At 44.5% G+C, this 23,612-nt stretch overlaps 2 protein-coding genes across 2 annotated transcripts in view; one reads left to right on the top strand and one right to left on the bottom strand.

Annotated features, from left to right (window-relative positions):
- Abcd3 (ATP binding cassette subfamily D member 3) overlaps positions 1 to 2,452 on the top strand; it is a 60,484-nt gene extending 58,032 nt beyond the window's left edge. Inside the window, exons 22-23 of the mRNA XM_070007709.1 lie at positions 632 to 688; positions 1,013 to 2,452. Of these exons, the coding sequence (XP_069863810.1) occupies positions 632 to 688; positions 1,013 to 1,090 (135 nt within the window). The 3' untranslated portion in view covers positions 1,091 to 2,452. The remainder of the gene's footprint in view (positions 1 to 631; positions 689 to 1,012) is intronic.
- A 7,921-nt stretch (positions 2,453 to 10,373) lies between these two features.
- Positions 10,374 to 23,265, bottom strand: F3 (coagulation factor III, tissue factor). The gene is made up of 6 exons (XM_070007710.1): positions 23,068 to 23,265; positions 22,066 to 22,171; positions 17,393 to 17,592; positions 14,372 to 14,550; positions 13,180 to 13,339; positions 10,374 to 11,576 (listed from the first exon to the last, which is right to left on the bottom strand). Exons 1-6 carry the CDS (start codon positions 23,165 to 23,167, stop codon positions 11,443 to 11,445), a joined length of 879 nt encoding a protein of 292 aa, XP_069863811.1. The 5' UTR covers positions 23,168 to 23,265; the 3' UTR covers positions 10,374 to 11,442.
- Positions 23,266 to 23,612: the final 347 nt, after the last annotated feature.

Consider the following 23,612-nt stretch of genomic DNA (forward strand, 5'->3'; position numbering starts at 1 on the left):
GTTTCCATAATTTTTTAGGAAGTTCATTGAGTAACAAAATCTGACCTGAACTAATAGAAGATATACTGTCTCATTTATTGCAGCTGTTCATATGTATTACCTCAGAAATATTCACATGTTTAATTGTACAGTTCTGCCCCAGAACCTTCTAGGAGAGGATAAATAATACATTCTAATATCTGGATTCCAAAATGTATTTACACAATGAGAGTAATCCCTTATTGGGATTATAATTGGCATTTGAGAAGCAAGTTAGTTGTAGACAGTGCTATACTGATTAATCTTTCCACTTTAACGTTTTGCTACTTTTATCCTATTATCTTTTTGCATATATTCATGTATATGTGTGTGTATATATATATATACATACAATTGGAGATGTGTTTTCTATTCAAAACAAGATAATACACTCAATGTTAGTACCTGTTAGTTTTTGTTATGTGGCTAATGGCACAAATTTCCATTACCATAAACATTAGGCATCATTAGAAATTTTTCTCTTTGATATTGGTTTTTTTTTTTTTTTTTAGCTGTCTCCACTGAAAGTGGTCATTTTAACAGCTTGTGTTCATTTAATGTCTGGCTATTTGTTAACCGAACCCTAAAAACCCCTTATTTTTCTTTCAATTAGGTGGGCATTACCCTGTTCACTGTGTCACATAGAAAATCTCTCTGGAAGCACCATGAGGTTTGTGTTTCTCACTATGGAACAATGGAAGTTTATTTAAATGTGTGAGTCTAGGTGAAAATGGTTTTAGATTTCACGATGCATGCTCCATTATAAAAGAGAAGGAATGGAAACGGGCCTGCTGAGAGCAGCCCAGTCAGGCACAGCAGCCCCTCTCCCCGCCCCAGGCCTAGATTCTTGATTCTGGGTTGCTGGAGCATCTCATTTGTGGGGTGCATATGGACTTGGTTCACTAAAAACACATACATAAGTGTGTGCTATAGCTTTTAGAAAAGAAAGAATACAGAAACTCCGCATTACTGATCCTTTCCCTTCTCTCCACAGTTCTACTTGCATATGGACGGCAGGGGCAATTATGAATTCAAAAAGATCACAGAAGATACAGTCGAATTTGGTTCTTAGAGAAATCAGAAACCTGTACTTTTGTCAATGAAATGAAAAATCAATACAGGATACATATAGAAATAGTACATTGTAAAATAAAGCTAAGCTTGTTTTTTTAAAAAACAAAGCAACCAATTAACTAGCTATAGAATAATTGAGAACATGTTGTTAAAACACTTAATATTATATTAGGATATTGCTAATTGTGTATATGTTGGTTTAATTATTAATATGTACTAAGAATGTCCTTATTCTTGTGGTTAAAAACCTGCCTGAATTAAATTGGGCTTCAATTGGTGTAACCTGATTCATCCTGGGATGTAAACCATCCAAAGTCAGCTATTTGACTTTGTGGCTCAGTCTCTTCCTTCAGTGAAGAACCCTATTTAACACTGGGGTCATCACTTGTCCTGTTGTCACCAAACGTCTTGAGTTTTATTTCCTTGTGCCCCATGGTCGTGGGAAGCAGACCAATCACAATGTATTATTCAAATGAAGAACATCTCTGCATCGCAGCTCTGATTGCACTGTGGCAGATCTCCCTGTCACACAGTTATGCTCATTCCTCATACATGCCTTGGGGCACGTTTGACTCCAGGAGTGCCATTTGGATTCTCTTTAGCTCTGTGATGAATGTGCCCCCCAGTCTGTGGGATTGAGTTGCTTTGAAGCTTTCTGGTGATGTAACAGAAATTTATGTGCAGTCTTGCTTATAAGGTGTGGTCACTACAAGTCACACCTCTTCTTCCCAATGTTTGGGATATTACAGCACAGTCCTCGTGTCAAACTCAAGGTTTTAGGCATTTTAGAGTTTTAAAAGAACCAGACAGATGTGTTGGGGCCATCCATCAGCAGCATGGTGTTTGCCTGTGCCAACTCCAGAGGAGCCCTCAGAATGCACTACATAAAGCCATGCCCTGGGATGCGAAGCCACTGCGCCGGCCACTGGGATTGTATGTTTAAAAATGCAAAAAAAATCATGCAAACGGGTGAATTATGTTTCCTAGGTACTGCTCTATGTCTGTGAATTTTGAATAATTTTTTTATATTTGGGATTATTATATTGAACTACCTTAAATCAATTTCAGCTCACCAAACTACCCTTAATGACATTACATGTATTATTTGCTCAAGGAGAACTGAAACAATGTAATCAATACATTGTATCAAACTAGGGGTCAGAAAGAAGGGGCATTTTTAAAAACATTCTTTCTGCATAACTGGTTTGGGTTTTGCAGAGTTGACTTAGAATCACTGGCTACTGAAGCAGACACAACATTCAGTTTTTACCACTTCTTTCTGGCAAACTTGTATACTTACTTTTTTTCTGTTCAGATTAAAAAAAAATCAGATACTCTACACAATTTCTGTGTGTTCTTTTTATTCCCTGTCAAAATATTGATGAGTTCTTCCCCAGGTCACACAGACTTGACTTGAAAACAAACTCAAGTGCACGTTCAGAATACCCTCAGCGTCTCATCTGCTTTTAAAGTTCTATTAAATGCACACTTAAAGAAAGCATTCTTTGGTCTTAGAAAATTCTGATAAAATCTTCAGTGTATTCTACCAAATAGCCTTGAGTCCCTGGGAGAGATTTTGGCACAATGGAGCAGTGGCAGATTTTCACATTTCTGAATTAGCAAAGATGTGTTAATGGAAGCATTTTCATAAGCTTCTGTAAGGATTCTCAATAGAGTCATGAAGGAGTATATTTATAAAGAGCCTTGCCTTTGAGTATGTTAACATGATGCTTCACTGGAGGCCATAGTAAGGCACGCCAGCGTTCCGAAAGTGGGTTTACCCTCTGTCCATGAACTACACTGGAACCGAGAGTAATCTGAAGGCTAAATCAAAAGAGTGGAACTTTCATCTGTATTTGCATTCTGCACACCAGTTGTATCACTGTGCCCTCACTTTCTACTTGGTAATGCATAGAAAGTCTGTGATAAACCACCATGGGGATTTGCTACTGGGGGTAGCATAGAATGCATCCACGGTTCACATACGTGTGCATGTATGTGTGTGCATGCGTGCATGTGTGTGATTAACATTTGCCTGAAAACTGGAAATTCCTAAACTTTGTTTCAAAACCATAGTTTGTTCCTAAAACCAGAGTGAACTTTCTTCTGTCAAATAAATGTGAACACTATTAGTCGTAGGACACGGTTTACTTTTTAAAAACCTGTATCAGAAATTTTTCTTTCATGAAGGACTGAAGTATTTTTACCCTTTCTATAAATAACATGTCGCATCGCATGCATGTCACTTTTGAAAGAACTTGAGTACCAGAACTAGAAGGCAAAACTTCAATGCCCTAAGGGCAATTGTTTGTTCCTTTTGTGGGGAGGAGGTACTGGGGCTTAAACTTAGGGCTTCATGCCTGGATAGCTTGCTTCCTTGACTGGTGCTCTACCACTTGAACCACACCTCTCGCCTGACCATCTACTAGTAACTGGAGAAAGAATTTCTCTGACTTTTCTGCTTTGAACTTTGATCCTCCAATCTCAGCCTCCTGAGTAGGTAGGATTACAGGCATGAGCTACTGACTCCTAGCTTTAGATGCTCTGGCTGTTGAGAAGATCAGTATTCTGATTGTTATTTCTTTGTACGAGACAATACTACTTTTATTTTACCCTTTCTCTGGCTCTATTCCTGGGCTGCCTCCCCTCTCCAAAGAAGTTCCTCTGCCCTGCCCGGCAAGTCCCAGTGTCTTTAGCTGTTGTTTTGTTTTGTTTTCTGTTTGATGTGGGGCTTGAACTCTAGGCCTGGGTGCTGTCCCTCAGCTCTTCAGCTCAAGGCTAGTGCTCTACCACTTGAGCCACAGCGCCACTTCCGGTTTTCTGATGGTTTATTGGAGTTAAGAGTCTCACGGACTTTCCTACCTGGGCTGGCTTTGAACTGCGAGTCTCAGACCTCAGCCTCCTGAGTAGCTAGGATTACAGGTGTGAGCCACCGATGCCCGGCAGAAGCTGACTTTTTAAAGCTTAAAATACATTAGTTGACCTAACTTTCTTTTATAGCCAAAGTCTTTTTCACCAAATCACTGACTTTGGGGATGCCTGAGTCATCAGCAAGGCCCAAGGTCTGTCACACACATGCTTGCTTCTCAGTAGCTGTTCCAGGTGCTCATTGCTCATTGGATGGTGCAGGATTCTCTTCCTGGAATGCCTAGCATATTTCCCCCTAATGTGAATGCTGCGTCTCTTAGCTGTGATTTCAGAAAACTCCCAAGTTGGTAGCTCCCCAAACACTCTTAACATTTATGTGCATAGTGACTTGTGTGACATTTACCATGTATATGTGTGTGAGCTCCAAATTGCTGAGATTACACTTGTCATGTTTTAATGAAATTTATAATCTCTGGCACATAGTGGAAGCCAGTGTTAAGAGTAATGAATGAGGAATCCAAGAGCAGAAGTGTGATTCTTGCCAAGGAAACCAGAGTTTAGAAGAGGGGGCAAGACAGGTGGATGCCATTCTGTGTGATATTAAGGAATTGCAAGAGCCATGTGCTAGTTTGAATTTAGGGGCTGGCATTTCCTAGGCAGGCATTATACCAATGGAGCCATACTTCAAGCCCTTTTTGCTTTTGCTATTTTGCAAACAGAAACCAAGCTGGCTCATGTGTGATCCTCATTAATGCTTCCTGTGTAGTTAGATAATGGGCACACATCAACACTCAGCACTGAGATGAAATCTTACTAAACTTATTGCCCAGGTTGGCCTGATCTCAACCTCCTGAGTTGCTGGGATTACAGACATGAGCCAACATGCTTGGCAACCTCCCCACCCCCTCAGATTGTTAATTATATAAACACTCTAATAACTACAGGATTTAGGCTAAATAGACCTAATGATTTTTAAGGCCTTTTTTCCCTTGAGTTTCTTCCTTTCAACAGATCAGATCCTTACCGTCCCATGTACAGTCTGGAAGGAAGGAAGGAGAAAGAAAAAGAAAAGGAAAGAAGGAAGAAAAAGAAAGGAAAGATGGAAGGCAGACAAGCAGGTAGGCAGGCAGAAAGAGAAAAAAAAAAAAGGAAAGAAGGAAGAAAGAGAAAGAACAAGATGGAAGGAAGGTAGCAAGGAAGGAAAGAAGGATCTCACATTTCCAAAGAAGCCTTAAGACTCATTTTTCTTAGACTTAGCTATGTAATTATCTTGGACCAATTTCTCCATCTGGGAAGAAGGAATATGATGATGAACAAAGCCAGAATTACCTGCATCCCCAGTTGAGAGGCAAGGACTGTGGGGTGGGGTGTTAGTATATGCAAATCATCTGAATGAACAGAAGTCACATTACATAATAACAAAAATAAGCCTTCTTGGACAACACTGAAGGCTAGATGCACATGTCCTAGAACATTTAGGAAGAACATGGGGAACAAGTTTACTCTCACTATTGAATAGAGAGCATTGTTGTTTTTTTTGTTTTTTGTTTTTTGTTGCTAGTCATGGGGCCTGAACTCTGGGCCTGGGCGCTGTCCCTCAGCTCTTCAGCTCAAGGCTAGCGTTCTACCACTTGAGCCACAGCGCCACTTCTCGCTTTTTCTGCTTATGTGGTACTGAGGAATCGAACCCAGGGCCTCATGCATGCAAGGCAAGCACTCTACCACGGAGCCACCTTCCCAGCCCTGAGATCATTGTTTCTTTAAGAAGCAGGTACTAGAGAAGTGACAGCAGATGTAATTTGTCTTTATGATGCAATTACGTGTTTCTGGTTCCAAATATGGTTGCAGAATCTAGACCACACTCTCCAACTTTTCACCTGTGAAACTACTATCTTCTTTTGCTGCTTCAGTTAGGAGTCTGATACTTTCAAGGAGACCTAATCTAGTGAGCAAATGGACTGGTGTGGACTCTGTCCTCTAACAGGTCATCAGAAGGAATTTCTTCCCCTCTGGGTTTGTACTGATAGCAACCTATCAATATATCAGCAATGAGATCTTAGCAAGTCTCTGTATCTCATAATCTTTTCTCCTTTGAAAGCAGAGATTCCACCAGAAGTACTATAGGATACTGGCAAGTACTAAAAATTTTATTTCAGAGGTGTTAATATTCTCCTGAAATTTTTTAATCCCCAAAAGCAATGCACAGGGCACATTCGCCTTCCATCCAACAGGCGATTTCAACTCTTTTTGGCAAATCTAGATGGTTAATGTTTGCTGGAGCCATTTTCAATGTGACAGAATATAAACAGGAAAAATACAAGTTATTTGGAATGCTGTAGTGCAGAAATCTCTGAGTTACCCCTTGAAGTCTGAGTGAGCAAAGCCATAGGTGTTAGAAATTGAAGAGTCCTGCCCTGTCACAAAAGATTGTCACAGTCCTAGGTGGGTGACAGGCTGCTGGCAACCAGAGAAAGTACACAAAGGCACAGTCAACAAGAAGGTATAAGTTCATAAACTTAATTGTACAACTTTTGGTAAGCTTTTTGTTGTTCAGGTTATTTAGGCTGGAAATAAAAATGACAGTTCATACTTGCAGAAAACTAAAGTTAGATCCTTATATATCACCTTGCACCAAGAATCAACTCCAAATGGATCAAAGACCTCGGAGTCAAAGCAGACCTGAAAACATTACAAGATGGAATAGGAGAAACCTTAGGACTCCTTGGCACAGGCTGAAATTTTCTTAATAGAGACTCAGAAACACAACAAATCAAAGAAAAGTTGGACAAATGGGATTGCATGAAGTTGCAGAGCTTCTGCATGGCAAAGGACATAGCTAGCAAGATTAATAGAAAGCCCACGGATTGGGAGAAGATCTTCACTAGCCTTACAACAGACAAGGGTCTCATATCTAAAATATACCTGGAACTCAAAAAATTAAATCCCCCAACAACAAATCCTCCAAGAAACAACTGCCCAATAAATAAGTGGGCTAAAGACTTAAAGAGAAACTTCTCTGAAGAGGAAAGAAGAATGGCCAATAGACCATGAAGAAATGCTCAACCTCCCTAGCCATAAAAGAAATGCAAATCAAAACAACATTGAGATACCACCTCACCCCAGTTAGAATGGCTATAATCAAGAACTCTAATAATAACAGATGCTGGACGGGATGTGGACAGAAGGGAACCTTACTTCACTGTTGATGGGAGTGTAAACTTGTTCAACCACTTTGGAAAGCAGTATGGAGGTTCCTCAAAAGACTCCACAGAGAGCTCCCCTATGACCCAGCAATTCCACTTTGGGGCATTTACCCAAATGATCACAAACAAGACCATACTAAAGCTACCAGCACAACTATGTTTATTGCAGCATTATTTACCATAGCTAAGATATGGAACCAACCCAGATGCCCCTCAGTAGATGAATGGATCAAGAAAATGTGGTATATATACACAATGGAATTCTATGCCTCCATCAGAAAGAATGGCATTGCCCCATTTGTTAGGAAATGGAAAGACTTGGAAAAAATTATATTAAGTGAAGTAAGCCAGGCCCAAAGAACCTTAGGTCCCATGGTTTCCCTTATTTGCAATAACTAGTATATGTCTGAGACAAGCAGAAATGGTCAGATAAGTTGATGTTAGGGAAATGAACCCTAAGATATGTATTCAAATGTTTCTTTTTTCTTTCAGGTGATTGTTTCTAACACAGTTATAAGATTATTTCTTTTTTGCTTTGTATGTCCCTCCCCCATGGTATAACCCCTGCTTTCACTGTATTTGATGTTGGTATAATTTGTGGAGGGGAAGGGAAAAAAACAAATCGTTTAAATAGGGATACAGGTGGATCCATTGCAACACTGAGATGTACAAGTCGTTATATGGAAAAACAAACTTTACAACTTTGGTGGAGGGGGGAGGAGATTTGGGGGGGGAGGATGGGAAGGGAAAACAAAGGAGGAGGCTACAATGCTTGATAAGAAATGTACTCATGGGGCTGGGAAGGTGGCTCAGTGGCAGAGCGCTTGCCTTGCATGCATGAGGCCCTGGGTTTGATTCCTCAGCACCACATAAGCAAAAAGAAAAAAAAAAAAGAACTGAGAAAGAAATGTACTCATTATCTTGCCCATGTAATTGTAACCCCTCTGTACAGTATTTTCACAATAAAAAGAAAAATAAAAGTAAAACAGTTCCTTTAAAAAAAAAAAAAGACAGTTCATAGTGGCTCGAAAAAAAAATAAGAGGCAGGTTACTTAGATTATGGGCCATCATTTGTAACTAAATTGTGGATTTCCTGAGGGGTTTTTTAATATTTAAAGTTGAAAAAAATAGATACAAAGCACGAAAGTCTAGTTTACTAATAACTGACAGTTTAGGTTAAGAGTCCATTCCAAGCCCAGTAGTGAAGTATAATTGGGTCCACTAGAGGGTAGTAGTTTCTGGACACCAATAGGGTTCTTTGCTCTAGTGTGGATTTAATCAGCATTGATTTTCGCAGCAGCTGTTCCCTGTCAGTGATAAGGCAAGGTGTGGCAGGCAGAAATGGTTAACTTTCACAGTGTGGAAGCTTTCAGATCCTTGCAGCTCGGTCTCTGTGTAAACAGCTAAGAGACCTCATGAGTACCCAGACCTGCTTCCACTCTGCCAAAACTTTTAGTGGGATAATTCAAATTCCTTAGATTAGCAAGCCAGGGAATTACATAATGCTGTAATTATTTCTAGCAGGGAGATACCAGGTCAGAACCTGTTCCTGTGGCTTGCTCTGCCCCCAACATGGTGCACTAAGCTCTTGGTCTTGGATAGCTAGCTCCACAGGAGCAGGAACTCGGTAGCACGCCCTCTGAGGATGGGCGTGCACTCTGAAGCAAATACACTCCCTTCTTCAGTAGTGCAGAAAATGCTCCCATAATGTAAGAAGATTCAACCACTCTGGCATTAATGCTGTTTATTACCACAAATAAAAACAGCCAATTAATAGATCACTGGTTTGTTCTTAATTTCAACCAAATAGCTTCTCTTCCCTCTCTCCCCCTTCCTAGGAGACATCAACCTTTTGTTTTGCTCATTTTTCCTTAGGATGTGATGTTACTTCCATCAAACTTTTCACCATGTGCATTTCTAATGCATAGCTATGCTTGAGTTCTATGGTGCACAGGGAGCACACTAGCAAATGGTGTCTGAACCGAGTCTGCTCATTTGAAGGCTTTTTCGGTGTCTGTGTGGGACCACTTCCAGGTACATGGACCATCTGGATGGTTTTCCTAAATAAGAAGCCAAAGCAGTTGTTTGGCCCAGCTAGGTGCCAAAACCTCTACTTCATCTCCTTTAGGATCCTTTTTTTTCTATACAGATGACAGCACAAGACTGTTCTGCATCAGAGCGGAGGCCTCAGCCTCCTACAGCAGTGCCTACAGCAGCTAGATGCCAGCCTTGTCCACAAAGCCTTCACTGCAATCCAACCCAAAGAAAAAGAAATCCCCTCTTTTGTTCTTCATCCATAACTCCAACTTACTGCCCCTGGGGAGAGATCTCTCCCTGTAAGGCAGCAACAGTTTGCAATTGTTTTCTTCCTTTCCTGGAAGATTTCAGCCCTGCCATTGCCATGGGACTTGTGATATCTCCCAGCGGGCAGAGGATTGTCACCGGCTTGTGTACAGAAGTGACAATGGACCAGTGCATTTGCAGGAGTTTAAAGACATGACTTAACGCTTGAAGCTTGCTGCTGCCTGTTTTTAGCAGACTTTTGGTTTTCCTTCTGCCCCAACCCAAGGGGAGACTTCTGGTTGGCTTGGGGTCTTACAACCTGAAGACTGTAAGGAGGAGCTACGGTGGAAACACACAACCCTCTGGTGTCAGAAAATGAAAAGACACACAAGAGATATAGATAATTTTGTTAAGACATTTTACTTCTGTACAGAAGGGTGGTCTGCCACCCCCGCCCATAGCCAGGCAGGTACACCAGGTGCCATGGTCTGGTCTTAGTTTTTATCCTAGCCCAAGAGATGATGTCTCTTCTTGTTACTAAGGACTCAAGCCTGCATTTTCTTTATTGGTTACCAGGGTGATAGGGTAACGTATAAGAAAGTTAGAAAACTCCAACTGTCAATGAAAGGTCCCTGCTTGGGGGCAGGGGCTATCTTTTGGAGACAAAAGCACACATTCTCATCTCAGCCAGCTGGCAATGGGATGGGCCTGGTTGAAGCTGGAGGATGATGAAGTCAGTGGAGAGTTCCCACTCCATTTTTTTTTCACTCCACTGATAAGAACTCATGCCCTTGGCATGGCTGGTTACAAACACCACAGATGACAATTACAACTGTTAAGTCAAGTAGGAAATAATACCAGGAAACAGCAGTACCAGAAAGTATCAGTAGACAATGGTGGCTGGTTACAAGATGGAGACAGAAAAGATTGCTTCTTCTCATAGCTGTATTTACCTGACAGTTACCAAAGTGTGGACCAAGTAAAAAATGAAGAAAAGTTGTGATACAGCAATGAAAGCTTCAGAACTATTCCTTACTGCAGCAGAACTGACCAATGCAAAAACCAAACCATAAATAATAAAGACAAGATGTGACAAATCCAATCTCTTCAATTCTCAGACACCTTTGTTTATATAAAAGTATATTAAATAAATTATCTCCATATATACAAATAGCACCTATATAAATAGAATATCCCCATATACAAAACCTTCTTTAAAATCATATAAATATATACAATGTGAACCATACAACCTTTAAGTACCTTAAATCATAAACTCTGTAGTTTCTTTGTAGTAATAATCTTATAAAAATATAATTAGCTGTTCAAAGTTGATCACCACCACGTCAGTTAAAGTGCTAAATTGTGATGAACATCAAAAAAGTGCCCAAAGTAGAAATCCCCTACATCAAATAGGTCCATTTAAAAGTCTGATAATTGCTTTCAACTTCCAAAAAGTATTCCTAGGGGAAAACAAACAAACCCCCAAACCTAAACACCATGTCACAATAAGATGGAGACTAGAAAATTCTACCCACTTTCCATTTCATGTTCCCACAGCCTTTGAAGCCAGGTTCTCAAAATGCTTCCTTGTGGGAGAAGTCCACCCAGGACATCTTCACACCTATCTTTTTCACTTAATGCCTGGATAGCCTACATTCTTCTCGAGTTCGGAACAGACCATCACAGGCATGATCTGTGCAAAAGCTGCCTTAGTGTTAAATAAGTCAAACTGACAACAACTTCGGAGTGAGCTGTACCGTTGGTTATGTTGCAAAATGACAAACGCTGCTGTCAAGATCAGAATGCCGACTGTAGTGAACAGGTCACAGAAGGAACTTCTGTGAAGCCAGGGCCTTCATGCTGTCCCTTCCTCGTTGTGTTTCCATATATTCTGCTCACTCTCCGGTCCTCGTGGAGGTCCCATACATTCTGCAGTCTCACACATTCAGGGCCCCAGTGCTGAGCAGCAGGTGCAGCCTTGGCCACACTTCCTCTATGCCAAGTTGAGCGGTGAGTTCTCCTTCCCGCTCCTCCCCCGCCTGCCTCTTCTGCACTTGTACAGGGAGACAGACAGGACAACGATCAAGATAACCGCCATAATGACCACGGCTCCCACGATGAGCATTTCTGCAAAATGAAAGGCACCAAGTCAGCTCCGAGGTCGCTGTGGCATGGAGCGGTGAGCAGAATTCAGGACATGACCACCCCATGTTACATCATCCCGGGTTTTATTTTGCGCAATTTGAAATTTCTCTCTTCCACTTTCTACCAAACTTAGATGAGGAAAGAATCTGTCAAAGGCTAGATGTGGAAGAGGAATTGACAATGGCTCAAGCATTAATGGGGACACTTAGTGACGTGTGCAGATGAGAGAAGACCCACGTAGCCGGAGGAAGGCAGAACTGATGGGAGCACATGGTTACATGGCAGCCGTCTGCTGACAGGCCCACAGGACAAGATGAACAGCAGAGATGACCAGGAGGTGCCCCTGGGACCCTGGTAAAGAAGGGACCACAACTGGCAGGTGAGGCAGTTTCCTGAGAGAGGCAGCCTGGCAGACACCCTCTGAGAAGCAGAAGCTCACTGCCTACAAAGGCAGAGGGCGTGCAATTAGAGCAGGTCTTCTTAAAAAATTAAAAATTTTAATTTTTTTCCCCCCAATCATCTGTGCTTGAACTTCATCTGAGCCTGGGCACTGTCCCTGAGCTCCTTTTTTTTCCAGGCTAGCACCTCTTCTGGCATTTTTTGTGCTTAACTAGGGAAAAGAGTCTCAAGGACTTTCCTGCCCGGGCTGGTTTTGAACAGTGATCCTCAGATCTTAGCCACCTGAGTAGTTAGGATTACAGGCATGTGCCACTGGCTCAACCATAGCTGGCTAAAGTTTTTATTTTATTCTTGTGTCAGTGCTGAGGCTTGAACTCAGGGCCTAACCCTCTTGCTTGGCTTTTCTGCTCAGGGCTAGTGATCTACCACTTAAGCCGCACTTCCACTTTCAGTTTTTTTTTTTGTTTTTTTGTTTTTTTTTTCTGATTAATTGGAGATAAGCATCTCCAGAGGCCTCAAACTGTAATCCTCAGTTCTCAGCCTCTCGAGCAGCTAGGATGCTGGGCCAGAGCAGGCACTTTAGGATGGGAGACTGTGAAGTGTGGGGAAGGCCCAGGCAGGCAGGGCCCAAGGGAGACAGAGGCTTCTGTAAAAGCAACAGCTGGAGAGAGTATTCAAAGGGTGTTGGGATTTTAAAAGCTTCCCTTAACAAGGAGTGTAACAGAGTGTTACTAACACTCTGACTCTTCTTGTTCCCTGGAAAGTACTCAGAGCACTTTGCTAGAAAGCCTGGAGGGCCACGCACAGGCTTCCTGCCTGGGGCCCAGGTGCGGAAGGTCAGAGCTGCGGTCTGGGTACGCATGCGCACACCGACCGTGGCCGCAGACCACCATGTCACACACTGCAGCTGCTTCAGAAACCACTTGCCAGGAGCAGAACATAGGTAGGGAAAGATGCCAGGCTTGATGCCAAATCTTAAACATCATCCGCATCCCCAGCACTCCACCGGGAGACTGGCATGCGGCAGCTGTCCTAGAAATGCACGATCATGAAGAGAACCCCAAACAAACTCTACAGTTCCTAAGGCAGCTGCTCCCTGAGTGCTGAAACAAAACCAAGACATCATCCACTGGGCAATGGGTCCCCCAGCCTGTCCGGGAGCTGATGACGGGGTAGAGCCACTGACCTCTGAACACACCCTTCTCCGGGCTGGTACACTCAAAGATGCTTTCTGGACTCTTTGGGTTGACTTTTCGGGACAGAATCACAGCTTGCACAGTGAAGCAGTAGCCTTTTCCTTTATCCACATCAACCAGAAACTCATTCGTGTTTGTCTTGGCTGTTTTCTATGAAAAAAAGGAATTCTGAATCCAGCCTTCAGTTCTTTCTCTCTATTAAACTGCTGTCGAAGCCGACAAGTGGGGTGTCTGCAGAGCTCTGTGCAGAGCACAAGCCACTCGGCTAGACAGCTGGCCACAGAACTGTCATGGACCTGTGGCCGAGGCGGACGGAGTCCAGTGTGCGCACATTTAGCCTCCTGAAGACATCTCTTCAGGACAGGGAAAGTGGGAAGTTCCAATAATTGAACAGACATTCAGTTTGAGGGCTGGGGCTATAGTTTAGTGGTGGAGAACTTGTCTAGCATGCAAGATCTTGAGCAACCATCTCCAGCATCTCTCTCTCTCTCTCTCTCTCTCTCTCTCTCTCTCTCTCTCCTCTCTCTGTCTCTCAAACACACACACACACACACACACACACACACACACACACTTTCTAGCATATCATACACACACAAACATATACACACACTACATACACACACATATTTTATTTTATTTTTGTGCCAGTCTTGGAGCTTGAACTTAGGGCCTAGGCACTTTCCTTAAGCTTCTTTTGCTCTAGACTAGCACTCTACCACTTGAGCCACAGCACCACTTCCACTTTTTTCTGAGTACTTTATTGGAGATAAGAGTCTCACAGACTCTCCTGCTTAGGCTGGCTTTGGACTGTGATCCTCAGATCTCAGCCTCAGGAATAGGTACGATTACAGGCGTAAGCTTTATTTTTAAGAATTAAAGGAAAGTAAAATTTGCCTTAGGGATTCTTAAGAGAGATCTTAAGATCTGTGAGAGGTGATAGGACAAAGATAATGTAGTCCAGGCCAGGGCTGAGGCTCTGGGCCCAAAGTCGCAGGCAGCTGAAAGTCACAGGCACAGCCAGGACCTGGTGTCTCCCCTCCCCGTCCCCCACTGCTCCCACCCTCGAAGCCACCCCTGTACAGCCAGAGTTGAATTGGGGGAAAAGTGGGCTGCAGAAATTTAGAATTTACCAATTAAAACAAGGCATTAAAAAAAAAACAGCAGAAAAAAAGTTCTCACCTTTCCCGTACTTGAAGCTTTCCAATAATAAAGCGTATAACTTAAGTTTTTGCCAAAAACATCATACAGACTTAGGAACGTGCCGTTGCTTCTGACTAGCGTGCGTGTGTCTTCCACTGTCACGTTCAGTTTTGTCCCAACTTGCTCAAAACTCTGTATTGTTGGCTGCCCGAGTTTTGCTGAAATGTAGAAAAAGAGCTTGGGTGGAATCAAAGAATTCTTTGCAGAGTAAACCTCACTGAGTTATCACAGTGAACAATATCACCTCTTATATAAAATACCTGCATAGAATCCACTGGGGGGGGGCGGTGCGGTGCTGTTGCTCTAGGGGTCCACAGTGATCCTAAGACAGTCACCAGCAGTACCAGCCAAAGGGAGGAAAATGGAGGTACATATGCATTATCCCAGGTACTGGGAAGGAGGCTATACATAGGAGGATCAAAGTCTGAAGCTGGCCTCCGGCAAATAGTGATACCTTATCTGAAAAAGAACTTGAAAGCTAAAAGGGCCGAAGGTGCGGCTCAAATGTAAGTACAGTACGTGGCTGGCAAGCTCAAAGCTCTGAATTCAAACCCCAGTACTGAGAAAAAGAAACCAGGCAGAAAGAAAGCAAGGGGAAAACAATAAAGTTAAATTTAATACTCTAATGCACCTCGAATATCATAATTTTGGCAGGTAATCCACAGATATTTACATTTTTTTAAAGATTTAGTCCATATTTTACACTTACAGCATTCGCTGTATTTAAGTTCTATGGACTATGTGGTTATGACTCCTAGTCTAAACCGGCATGGTTGTGCAAGATTCCTTGTTTAGGTATAGTACACCATTTCCTGGGCTGTGTAAGAGCCCAGGAAATGTCCAGGATGTATCAAAGGCTCAGTTTTAACTGCTTGGTTTCAGCAAAAGTTTAATCATCTCCTGCGCTTGGTTGAATGATGGAAAAAAACACCCCAGTCATTAAATAGTCATTCTAGGTCAGCACCTGCATGAAGTATATGTATGAGGGTATTTACACAAAATCCACAGAAAATACTGTTGTGAACCAATACAGGATTTGAGTTGAATTACAAAAACTCGAGAACTGCAAAAGGAAACCACGAGGATGTCCTCAGCCAGGGGAGAATGCTCATCAACGATCCTTCTGTTGCTGGCATTGACTCAAGCCCAATGCCATAGAGACACATGAATCAAGGAGTTTGAAGACAGAGTCTTGTCCATGGGGATGCTGGGAGAAAGGCAGCTATTGGGTAATTAGATAGTAGGGAAGATGCCTGAAGGAAAAGATTGGTAGACTGTCTCTCACTCATCTTATCACCATCATGACCTGGAGAAACTGTCCTCTGCCACAGGGTGGTCAGAGTGACACCTAGCAAAACCAGGGGTATAATTCTTCCTTCACTCCAGCCAGCAGGACTCAGAAGAGAAGCTGGTTTTCGTTTATTTACAGTCATCCTGGGTTTTGAACTCAGGGACTCCTATTTACCAGGCAGGTGCTCTACCACTTGAGCCATGCCCCCAGCTTTTTGGATTTCATTTGTTTTCAAGTGGGCCTTGCTAACTTTTACCTGGGGCAGGCCTTAGATTGGAGATTCTTCTACTTCCCTATCTGAGGAACTGGGGCCACAGGAACATACTACCATGCTCTTTTTGTCTAGGCTGTTCTTAAACCTTGATCCTCCTGTCTCTACTTCCTTAGTAGCTGTGACTACAAGTATGTACCATCATGACCAGCCCATAGGTGTTCTTAATATGATGCAAGTGTTTATAAAATACCTAGTTTCGAACCATAGTAGTGACCCTCCCCCAAAATGGAAGCTTCCTATTTGGTAGGAGATGTGATTAGATCCTTTGGCAACTCACAAGGGCAAAGGTGAGGAGGAAAGCTTCCTCTACTTTCTTCTCTTTTTATTTTTTTTGCCAGTCCTGGAGCTTGAAACTCAGGCCTGGACACTGTCCCTGAGCTGCTCTGTGCTCAAGACTAATGAGTCACAGCCCCATTTCCAGCTTTTCCTTTGTATGTGGTACTGAAGAATTGAACCCAGGGCTTCATGTATGTTAGGCAAGCACTCTACCACTGAGCCACCTTCCTAGCCCCACATCCTCTACTTCCCAAACCAGCATGCAGGAGGAGAGTTGAGAGCTGGCAGGTGCTGGCATGCAATGGGACTCAGATACAACGTAGTAAAGAAAAGCCTCACTGTAGGCTCATGGGCTTTCCCACGCGTTCATGCCGATTGGGGAAAACCCTGAACTGGGATTCCTGAGAAGACCAAGACTTCAGGATGTGATGTATCCTGACGGAATATCCGCAGGAAAAGCCCAAACCTCAGCCTTGGTGGTTCCACAGCTCCACCCCTTGTCATGCAACTACATATTCAGCTGAGTAAGGACGGAGGGGCAGAACAGAGGAGAAAAAGTGACTGGGTGACCCTATTGTCATGTTGTCATGAACTGAATGCTCCCATTCTATGACCCTCCTGCCACAGCTGCAGGGAGGGAGGAGGGCGGTGGCTCTGCCAAGTTCTGAGGGAAGGAGGAGGGGGAGAGGGAGGAGAGAGGAGAGACAGAGACAGAAACACAGAGAGAGAGAGAGAGAAGAGAGAGAGAGAGAGAAGAGAGAGGGGAGGTGTTTATGCATATGCATACATATACACATACACTAATAAATACTTATAAAGTATAAAGTATCTATTTTAAAATTAAGTGGCCATGGAGAGGGGTCACAAGCCACAAGGACATTCAGAAGCTTAAAACAAGAAGGAAGGTATTAGCTGGGCACCAGTGGCTCATACCTGTAATCCTAGCTACTCAGGAGACTGAGATCTGAGGCTTGAGCTTCAAAGCCAGCCCAAGCAGGAAAGTCTGTGAGACTCTTATCTCCGATAAACCACCAGAAAACTGGAAGTGGTGCTGTGGCTCAAGTGGTAGAGCACTCACCTTGAGCTGAAGAGTTTAAGCCTCAAGACCGAGCAAAAAAAAAAAAAAAAAAAGGAAGGTATTACAACCCGAGTTACTTACTGTCCAGGTAAGGTATGAATTTCGGGGAGTTTGCCGAGGGAGGTTCTCCAACAAAATCTGTATGATGTAAGTTCCCAGGCAGGTGAGACAGGACCCGGGCCTCGTATGTCTGGTATATGTCCTGCACAATCTCGTCAGTAATGTCACACTCCGTGCTTGTTGTGGAGAAGCATTTGTTTTTCCAGTCTCCAAATCCAGAGCTGGAGAAAGGAAGGAAGAAAAAGAAATGGAATGGATTGGTGTGTTTCTCACAGGACATGTGGCTCCCAGCATGCTCCCTTACCCACCCTGGGGAGGTGGAGCCACGAAGCAACCCCCTGCTGGCTCGGTCCTTATCCCCGGTCTTACAAAATGAAATTGAGTGACTTGATCAAACACACACACACACACATACACACACACACACACACACACACACACACACACACACACACACACACACACACACACACACACACACACACACACACACACACACACACACACACACACACACACACACACACACACACAGCTGGACTTGGGGCCAGACATCAGTTTGACTCCTAGGTCTGCACTTTTATTAAATATTGCCCTCAAAATGGAGGTGCTTGTCAAGATTATTGGAAGAAAGCAGTTTTCTATCAAGCCCCAATTATTTATTACAGTCTGCATATTAATGGTATTGTATTAGTTAAATTTGTTCCATCACATTCTATAGTCCAGGTGAGTAGGTAGTGATAAAGTCTACCAAATACCATAGTCTATGTATAATTATATTCTATCATGATCATTATTGACATGGTTATTAATCATTTATTAGCTCTTCCAGATGCTAGGTATAATACCAGACCCTTTATACACCTTACTTCATTTGATATAATTCTTCCAAGAAGATACCATATATATATATATATATATATATATATATATATAAAACTTATAATTTCAAATATATAAACTTATCATACATAAAAGGATATAAACATATACAAATTTATAATATATAATTATATTACATATAATTAATTTTTTTCATATGTGCAGACATGGAAGCTCAGAGACACTAAGTAACTTCCAAGGTCACCTAGCTGAGCAGTGGCAGACCTGGGTCAGTTTGCCTTACTATACAGCATGCTAACTGTGAACAGTGAACAGATTTGAGAATAAAGTTACAGATAGTTCTCATCTAACAAATTCAGAGGCTACTATGCTTCCTTTTCTCTCTTATTTTGCTTTTTTTTTTTTTGGCAATCTGGAGTTTAAATCCAGGGCCTTGCTCTTGCTCGGGAGGTACTCTACTACTGAAGTCACATTCCCAGCAATTTTTTTTCTTTAGTATTTTAGAGGCTGGTCATGGACTTTGATCCTCCTGCTACGTCTCTTGCGTGTCTAGGATTACAACTAGCTGTAAAACACCAGGTCTAGACCATGTCTTCCTTTTGTAAAACACCACCAAAGAGGAAATGAACAACAAATAAACAACTCTTGAAAATGAAATTCTTCTAAAGGACCCAAACAATCACAGGTCAAGTATTTCTGTCCCTTCATGAGCATTTTTCCCTCCCACACTCACAGCGTGGCAGAAGTCACTTCTCGGCCCTTCTACACAGGCCTGCAGGAGTTCCACCCATATTCAAGTCAAATGCCACCTCTATTTTCTCCAGGCGTCTGCAGCTCACCATGCCTGGAGTTCCACCCATATTCAAGGCAGATGCCACCTCTTTTCTCCAGGCGTCTGCAGCTCACCATGCCTGGAGTTCCACCCATATTCAAGGCAGATGCCACCTCTATTTTCTCCAGGCGTCTGCAGCTCACCATGCCTGGCACTGATCTCTTTCCCTGTCTGTCCCCTGCCGGCCCTGGCACTGCCCCTCACCCCTGACATTGAAGAACTCTGTGATTTATTTTGTAGTCGTGGTCCCGACTCGGACTTCCTCGTTGCCTGGCAGCTGGGTCTGCCTTTAGGGTTTGCCTGTGTGTGAGGCAGTACCTTTACAGGTAGACTTAAAACACTGTGCTCACCACATAGCTCTACCTGCTAACACCACACCCAAGAGCCATAAATAAATGTGGCTCTAAAACGCTGACCTAAGGAACCAGCCTGAAAGAATCTGATATGTTTATTCTTCATCCTAAAACCTGCAGATTGGCATTGGAATATTTTGGCTTGTTTTATATTTTGTCTGTGATAAGCAGAGAGGCTGTTTGGGTCCAGAATAACTCAAAATGCACGCTCATTCTGTTTCTTCCATGTTAAGAAGCGAAGGGGAATGTAATGGACAAGCAGGACTTGGCCAGCTGAGCTTAGGCAAGGACGCAGTCGGGAGCATGTGGCTCTGGTGCCTCTACCTCACAAGCAGGGCCAGGCACTCCATGGCAAAATGTAGCCCAAGACCCCATGTCACCTTGAGCCTGTGCCGACGGGTTATGAAGGGCAAGTCTCCTGTGAGATCCTCTGGATTTTTTAAACTACTTTGAGGTTGCTCTAGGTATTGCAGAACCACAAATCCAACAAGTAACTAAAACAGTCCAACAGAACAGAGATGGCCATGAATGTAGCACGGAGGCTCCTTTCTGGAAGCCTTTGAAATTTCACTTTAGAATTCAGTACATCTCCATAGGGGTCACTCAGACCAAAGACACCAGTACTTCCCCAACACCCACTAAGATCAGCTTCCCAAGGGGTTGTGTGTGTGTGTGGGGGGAGAGTGCTCTTGGCCAGGCCAATGGCAGGAGACAAGATCTGGCTTGGGAGAGTAGATAAGCTATTTCCTTGAGGGAGGGAAACCTCGAGGGATAGAGGCCCTCTGGGAGAGGGGGTGGGCAAAGATTCCTTTCTTCCCAGTTTGGAGCCCCTGGACGAGAAGTGACAGAGCAGGACACACTGAGTCCCAGGCCTGCAGGGCTTTCGCTACCAGTAAGAGTTGGCATAAACCCCTCTTTTCTTAGAGTATCACTGTCCTCATCTTAAAAAAGTGTCTGCGAGGAGCCTCCACTGGGGAGTACAAGGTGAATCTCAGCTGTGATTATATACTCCTAGGCCTGGCCAAGCTTGAGCCCAGCTGGCTGGGCGCTGGGGATCCGCGTTCACTTCTCCAAGCTGTGCCCTCCACTCTCATGTTTGCAAATCAGAAGTGTGCTTAAAAAATGAGCATCTTAAACTCAAGCTCAAGAACTTCCAGTTAATAAAGGCCTCCATGTCATAGATATGAATCGTAAGTACACTTCTAGGTGTTTCTTCACATACTTAGTCCTTTCCAAAATGTAATTTCACTGTCTTAAGGTAAACTTCAGGGGTGTAACAGAGAAATTTCATAACTAATTCTTAATTAGTAAGAATGTGATCTGACAAGTCTGACCATAATTGTAGTCATTATTTTGGGCTATGAAATTCCTTTCTCTCTCTCTTCTTCTTCTTTTTTTTTTTTTTTTTTTTTTGTGGGTCATGGGACTTGAACTCTGGGCCTGGGCGCTGTCCCTGCACTCTTCAGCTCAAGGTGAGCACTCTACTGCTTGAGCCACCACACCACTTCCAGCTTTCTATTGGTTTATTGGAGATAGGAGTCTCACAGACTTTCCTCCTCGGGCTGGCTTTGAACCATGATCCTCAGATTTCAGCCTCCTGAGTAGCTAGGATTATAGGTATGAGCCACCAGCACCTGGTGCACTCTCTCTCTCTCTCTCTCTCTCTCTCTCTCTAACACACACGCACACACATATACTCTTTCACTCTCTATACATGCATACGTACATATCTATACATGGACACAAACATACAAGTTCTCTTCTGTGTGTGTTTGGCAATTGACATGGAGTTCATTTTGAAAAGCAAGACTATCCATCTAAGAGAATTATCCACACACCTAGGAGTTGCAATCCTAATGCTATAAAAATGCAAGTAGAACAACAAAACATAAAGGCAAACATTACTGCCAGGGACACTTTGTATCTTTATACCATTACTGTTAAAATAATTTCCACACTAGCTATCCTCTATTTCTTAAGATTTCAACCGAGACTCCTTAAACACCTCAGAAGCCCTAAATTTGCCACTGGTGAAAACCATCAGGGAAAACATATGCTACATCCTGGACACTAAGATCCACTATGCTGAATTACCTGCTTTTGCGGAGAGCTGTCAATCAGCGGCAAGGCTTTGAAAGGGCCAGGCAGCCCCAGACAGTTGTGGGCACAGACAACGGCTCCTTTTCTGTGCCTTACTGACTCAGAAATTTGGCCTTCTCCAAGACAGTGTATGCAACCAAGGTTTGATTCACGGAGTCCAGAGATTAATGAATCAAACGCTGCTTCAAGGTAGCACATGCCTCCCCTTCTGTTACATGTGGCTCACAGACTAGACAGTTAATAGCCACAGAAGGACACCTATGCTGATCTCTGTCACCGAGCCTATAGAACATTAGAAAAGCCCACGCTCACCTCTCCACACCTTATGGTCCACTTATCAATCTTCCTAACACTTCCAAAAACGTTTTAAAGTCCAGAAATGTTACCAGCTTGATAGAATATAACACAGGCCAGCAGATCACCATGAATTTCCTTCTCTTTATCACCTGCTACACAACCTGATCTAATAAACACCTTTGACGACATCTATTCAGCACAGAAGAGGAATGTCAAAAACCTTAATATTCTCTCTCCCCCTTGGGTTTGTCTTTTTGGACCTAGCTTACCTTATCTGAACGGTGTACACATGATTGATGGGTTTGGGTTCCCACTCCAAAATTGTCTTGAAATTAGTTGATTTCCAAGTTAAATTATAGGCTCTATCAGGAGTGCCTTGGGACACAGAGAAACAGCTATTATTAACACGCACCTCCCACTCCATGATCTTGTGCTGCCTGTATAAAAACGCCTCCCTGGCCTCCACCACCATCCACTTAACTTTTTTTTTTCCCCAATCACAATAACTCTGCTACTAATCTATCAAGAAGGACAGAAAAAGAAATCTTCCAATAGGTTCTGGACCCAGATTTCCATCGTATCATCAAACCCTGTTACACCTTGGCCTGCGTGCACCCCAAGAGCCCTTCCTGTGGCAGGGGGCTGGCTCTGGCAGCTTGGCACTGGAGGATTTAGGCTCAACCCCCAGGGCCAGGCCCCAGGACTTAGGAAAAGGGCAGATCTCACATGTTGTGAGCAAGTTAGGAATGCTTACAAACAAAAATACCTCTTGAGCTTTTCCACTTTTATCTAGAAGAATCTCAGTCCTCAAATACCACTGGGCGCAGGGCAGACCCGGGGCGCGCGGGGCGCAGAGTTTGGCGAGGGTTGCTTTATAATTAGGGTCTCCCGCGCCCAGCACTCAGGTGTTCCCCAGTCTCTGCCTAGTCCAGGCGGGTCCACCCACAACCCGATCGCTTCTATCCACACCCGGGGCCACGGGCCGCCCATGGCACGCTAGGCACGACCCCTGCCCCGGGCTCGCGAGTCACTGGCAAGTTCTTCCCCCAGTTCGCTCCGGAGCCAGGGATCCTTTTATGCACCCGCCACGGGCGCCCGGGGCCAACACCTCTGGGGCCGCGGGGTCTGGGGTGCGAGCAACCGCCCCCAAACCCCGACCCTTTCCACCACGGCTGGGTGAGGGGCGCGGGAGGAGGGGGGTCCCTCGGAGAACCAGGGCGGTCCGCTGTCCCCCCGGAGCGCCCCGAGTCTCCAGGGCTGGTGTCACTCACCCGCAGCTCCAGCCACCTGGGCGAGGACCCAGCCAAGCAGCAGCGTCCGCGGGGCGGCGATCTCGGGGTGCGGGAGCCGGGGCCGGGCGGAGACCTCCATGTCCCGGGGCTGGCGGCGAGGTCCAGTGGGTTTCGCGGCGGGCGCGGGCGCCTGGGGCAATCGGAGAAGACGCGGGCGTGCGGGCGGCCCCCGATTGTGCCCGAGCCCGCGCGCGGGGCGCGTTATGAAGGGCCGCGAGGACGCCCGCGCCTCCGGGCCCCGCACCGCCCCCCCCAGGGGCTCCTCCCGCCTCCCCGGGGCTCCGCCCCCTCCCCGCCCCGGAGCTCCGCCCACCCCCGCGCCCCGCCCCGGCGGCTCTTCCCACCCCTACCCCCACCCCCCGCCCGCCTCCTCGCGCCCTCGCCTCCCGGTCCCAGACCCCCTCCTCCCCCGCCAGGAAACCCCAGGACCCCCGCAGAACTGACTCCCGCGTGGTGCCCTGCGGGGTCAGGTGTTGAGGGAGCCGGACGCCCCCGCCGCCACGGGTCCCCCCACGGTGCCCGCA

The sequence above is a fragment of the Dipodomys merriami genome, unplaced genomic scaffold (genome assembly GCF_024711535.1).
Source record: "Dipodomys merriami isolate MVZ:Mamm:240054 unplaced genomic scaffold, mDipMer1.0.p SCAF_7, whole genome shotgun sequence".
Lineage (NCBI taxonomy): Eukaryota > Metazoa > Chordata > Mammalia > Rodentia > Heteromyidae > Dipodomys > Dipodomys merriami.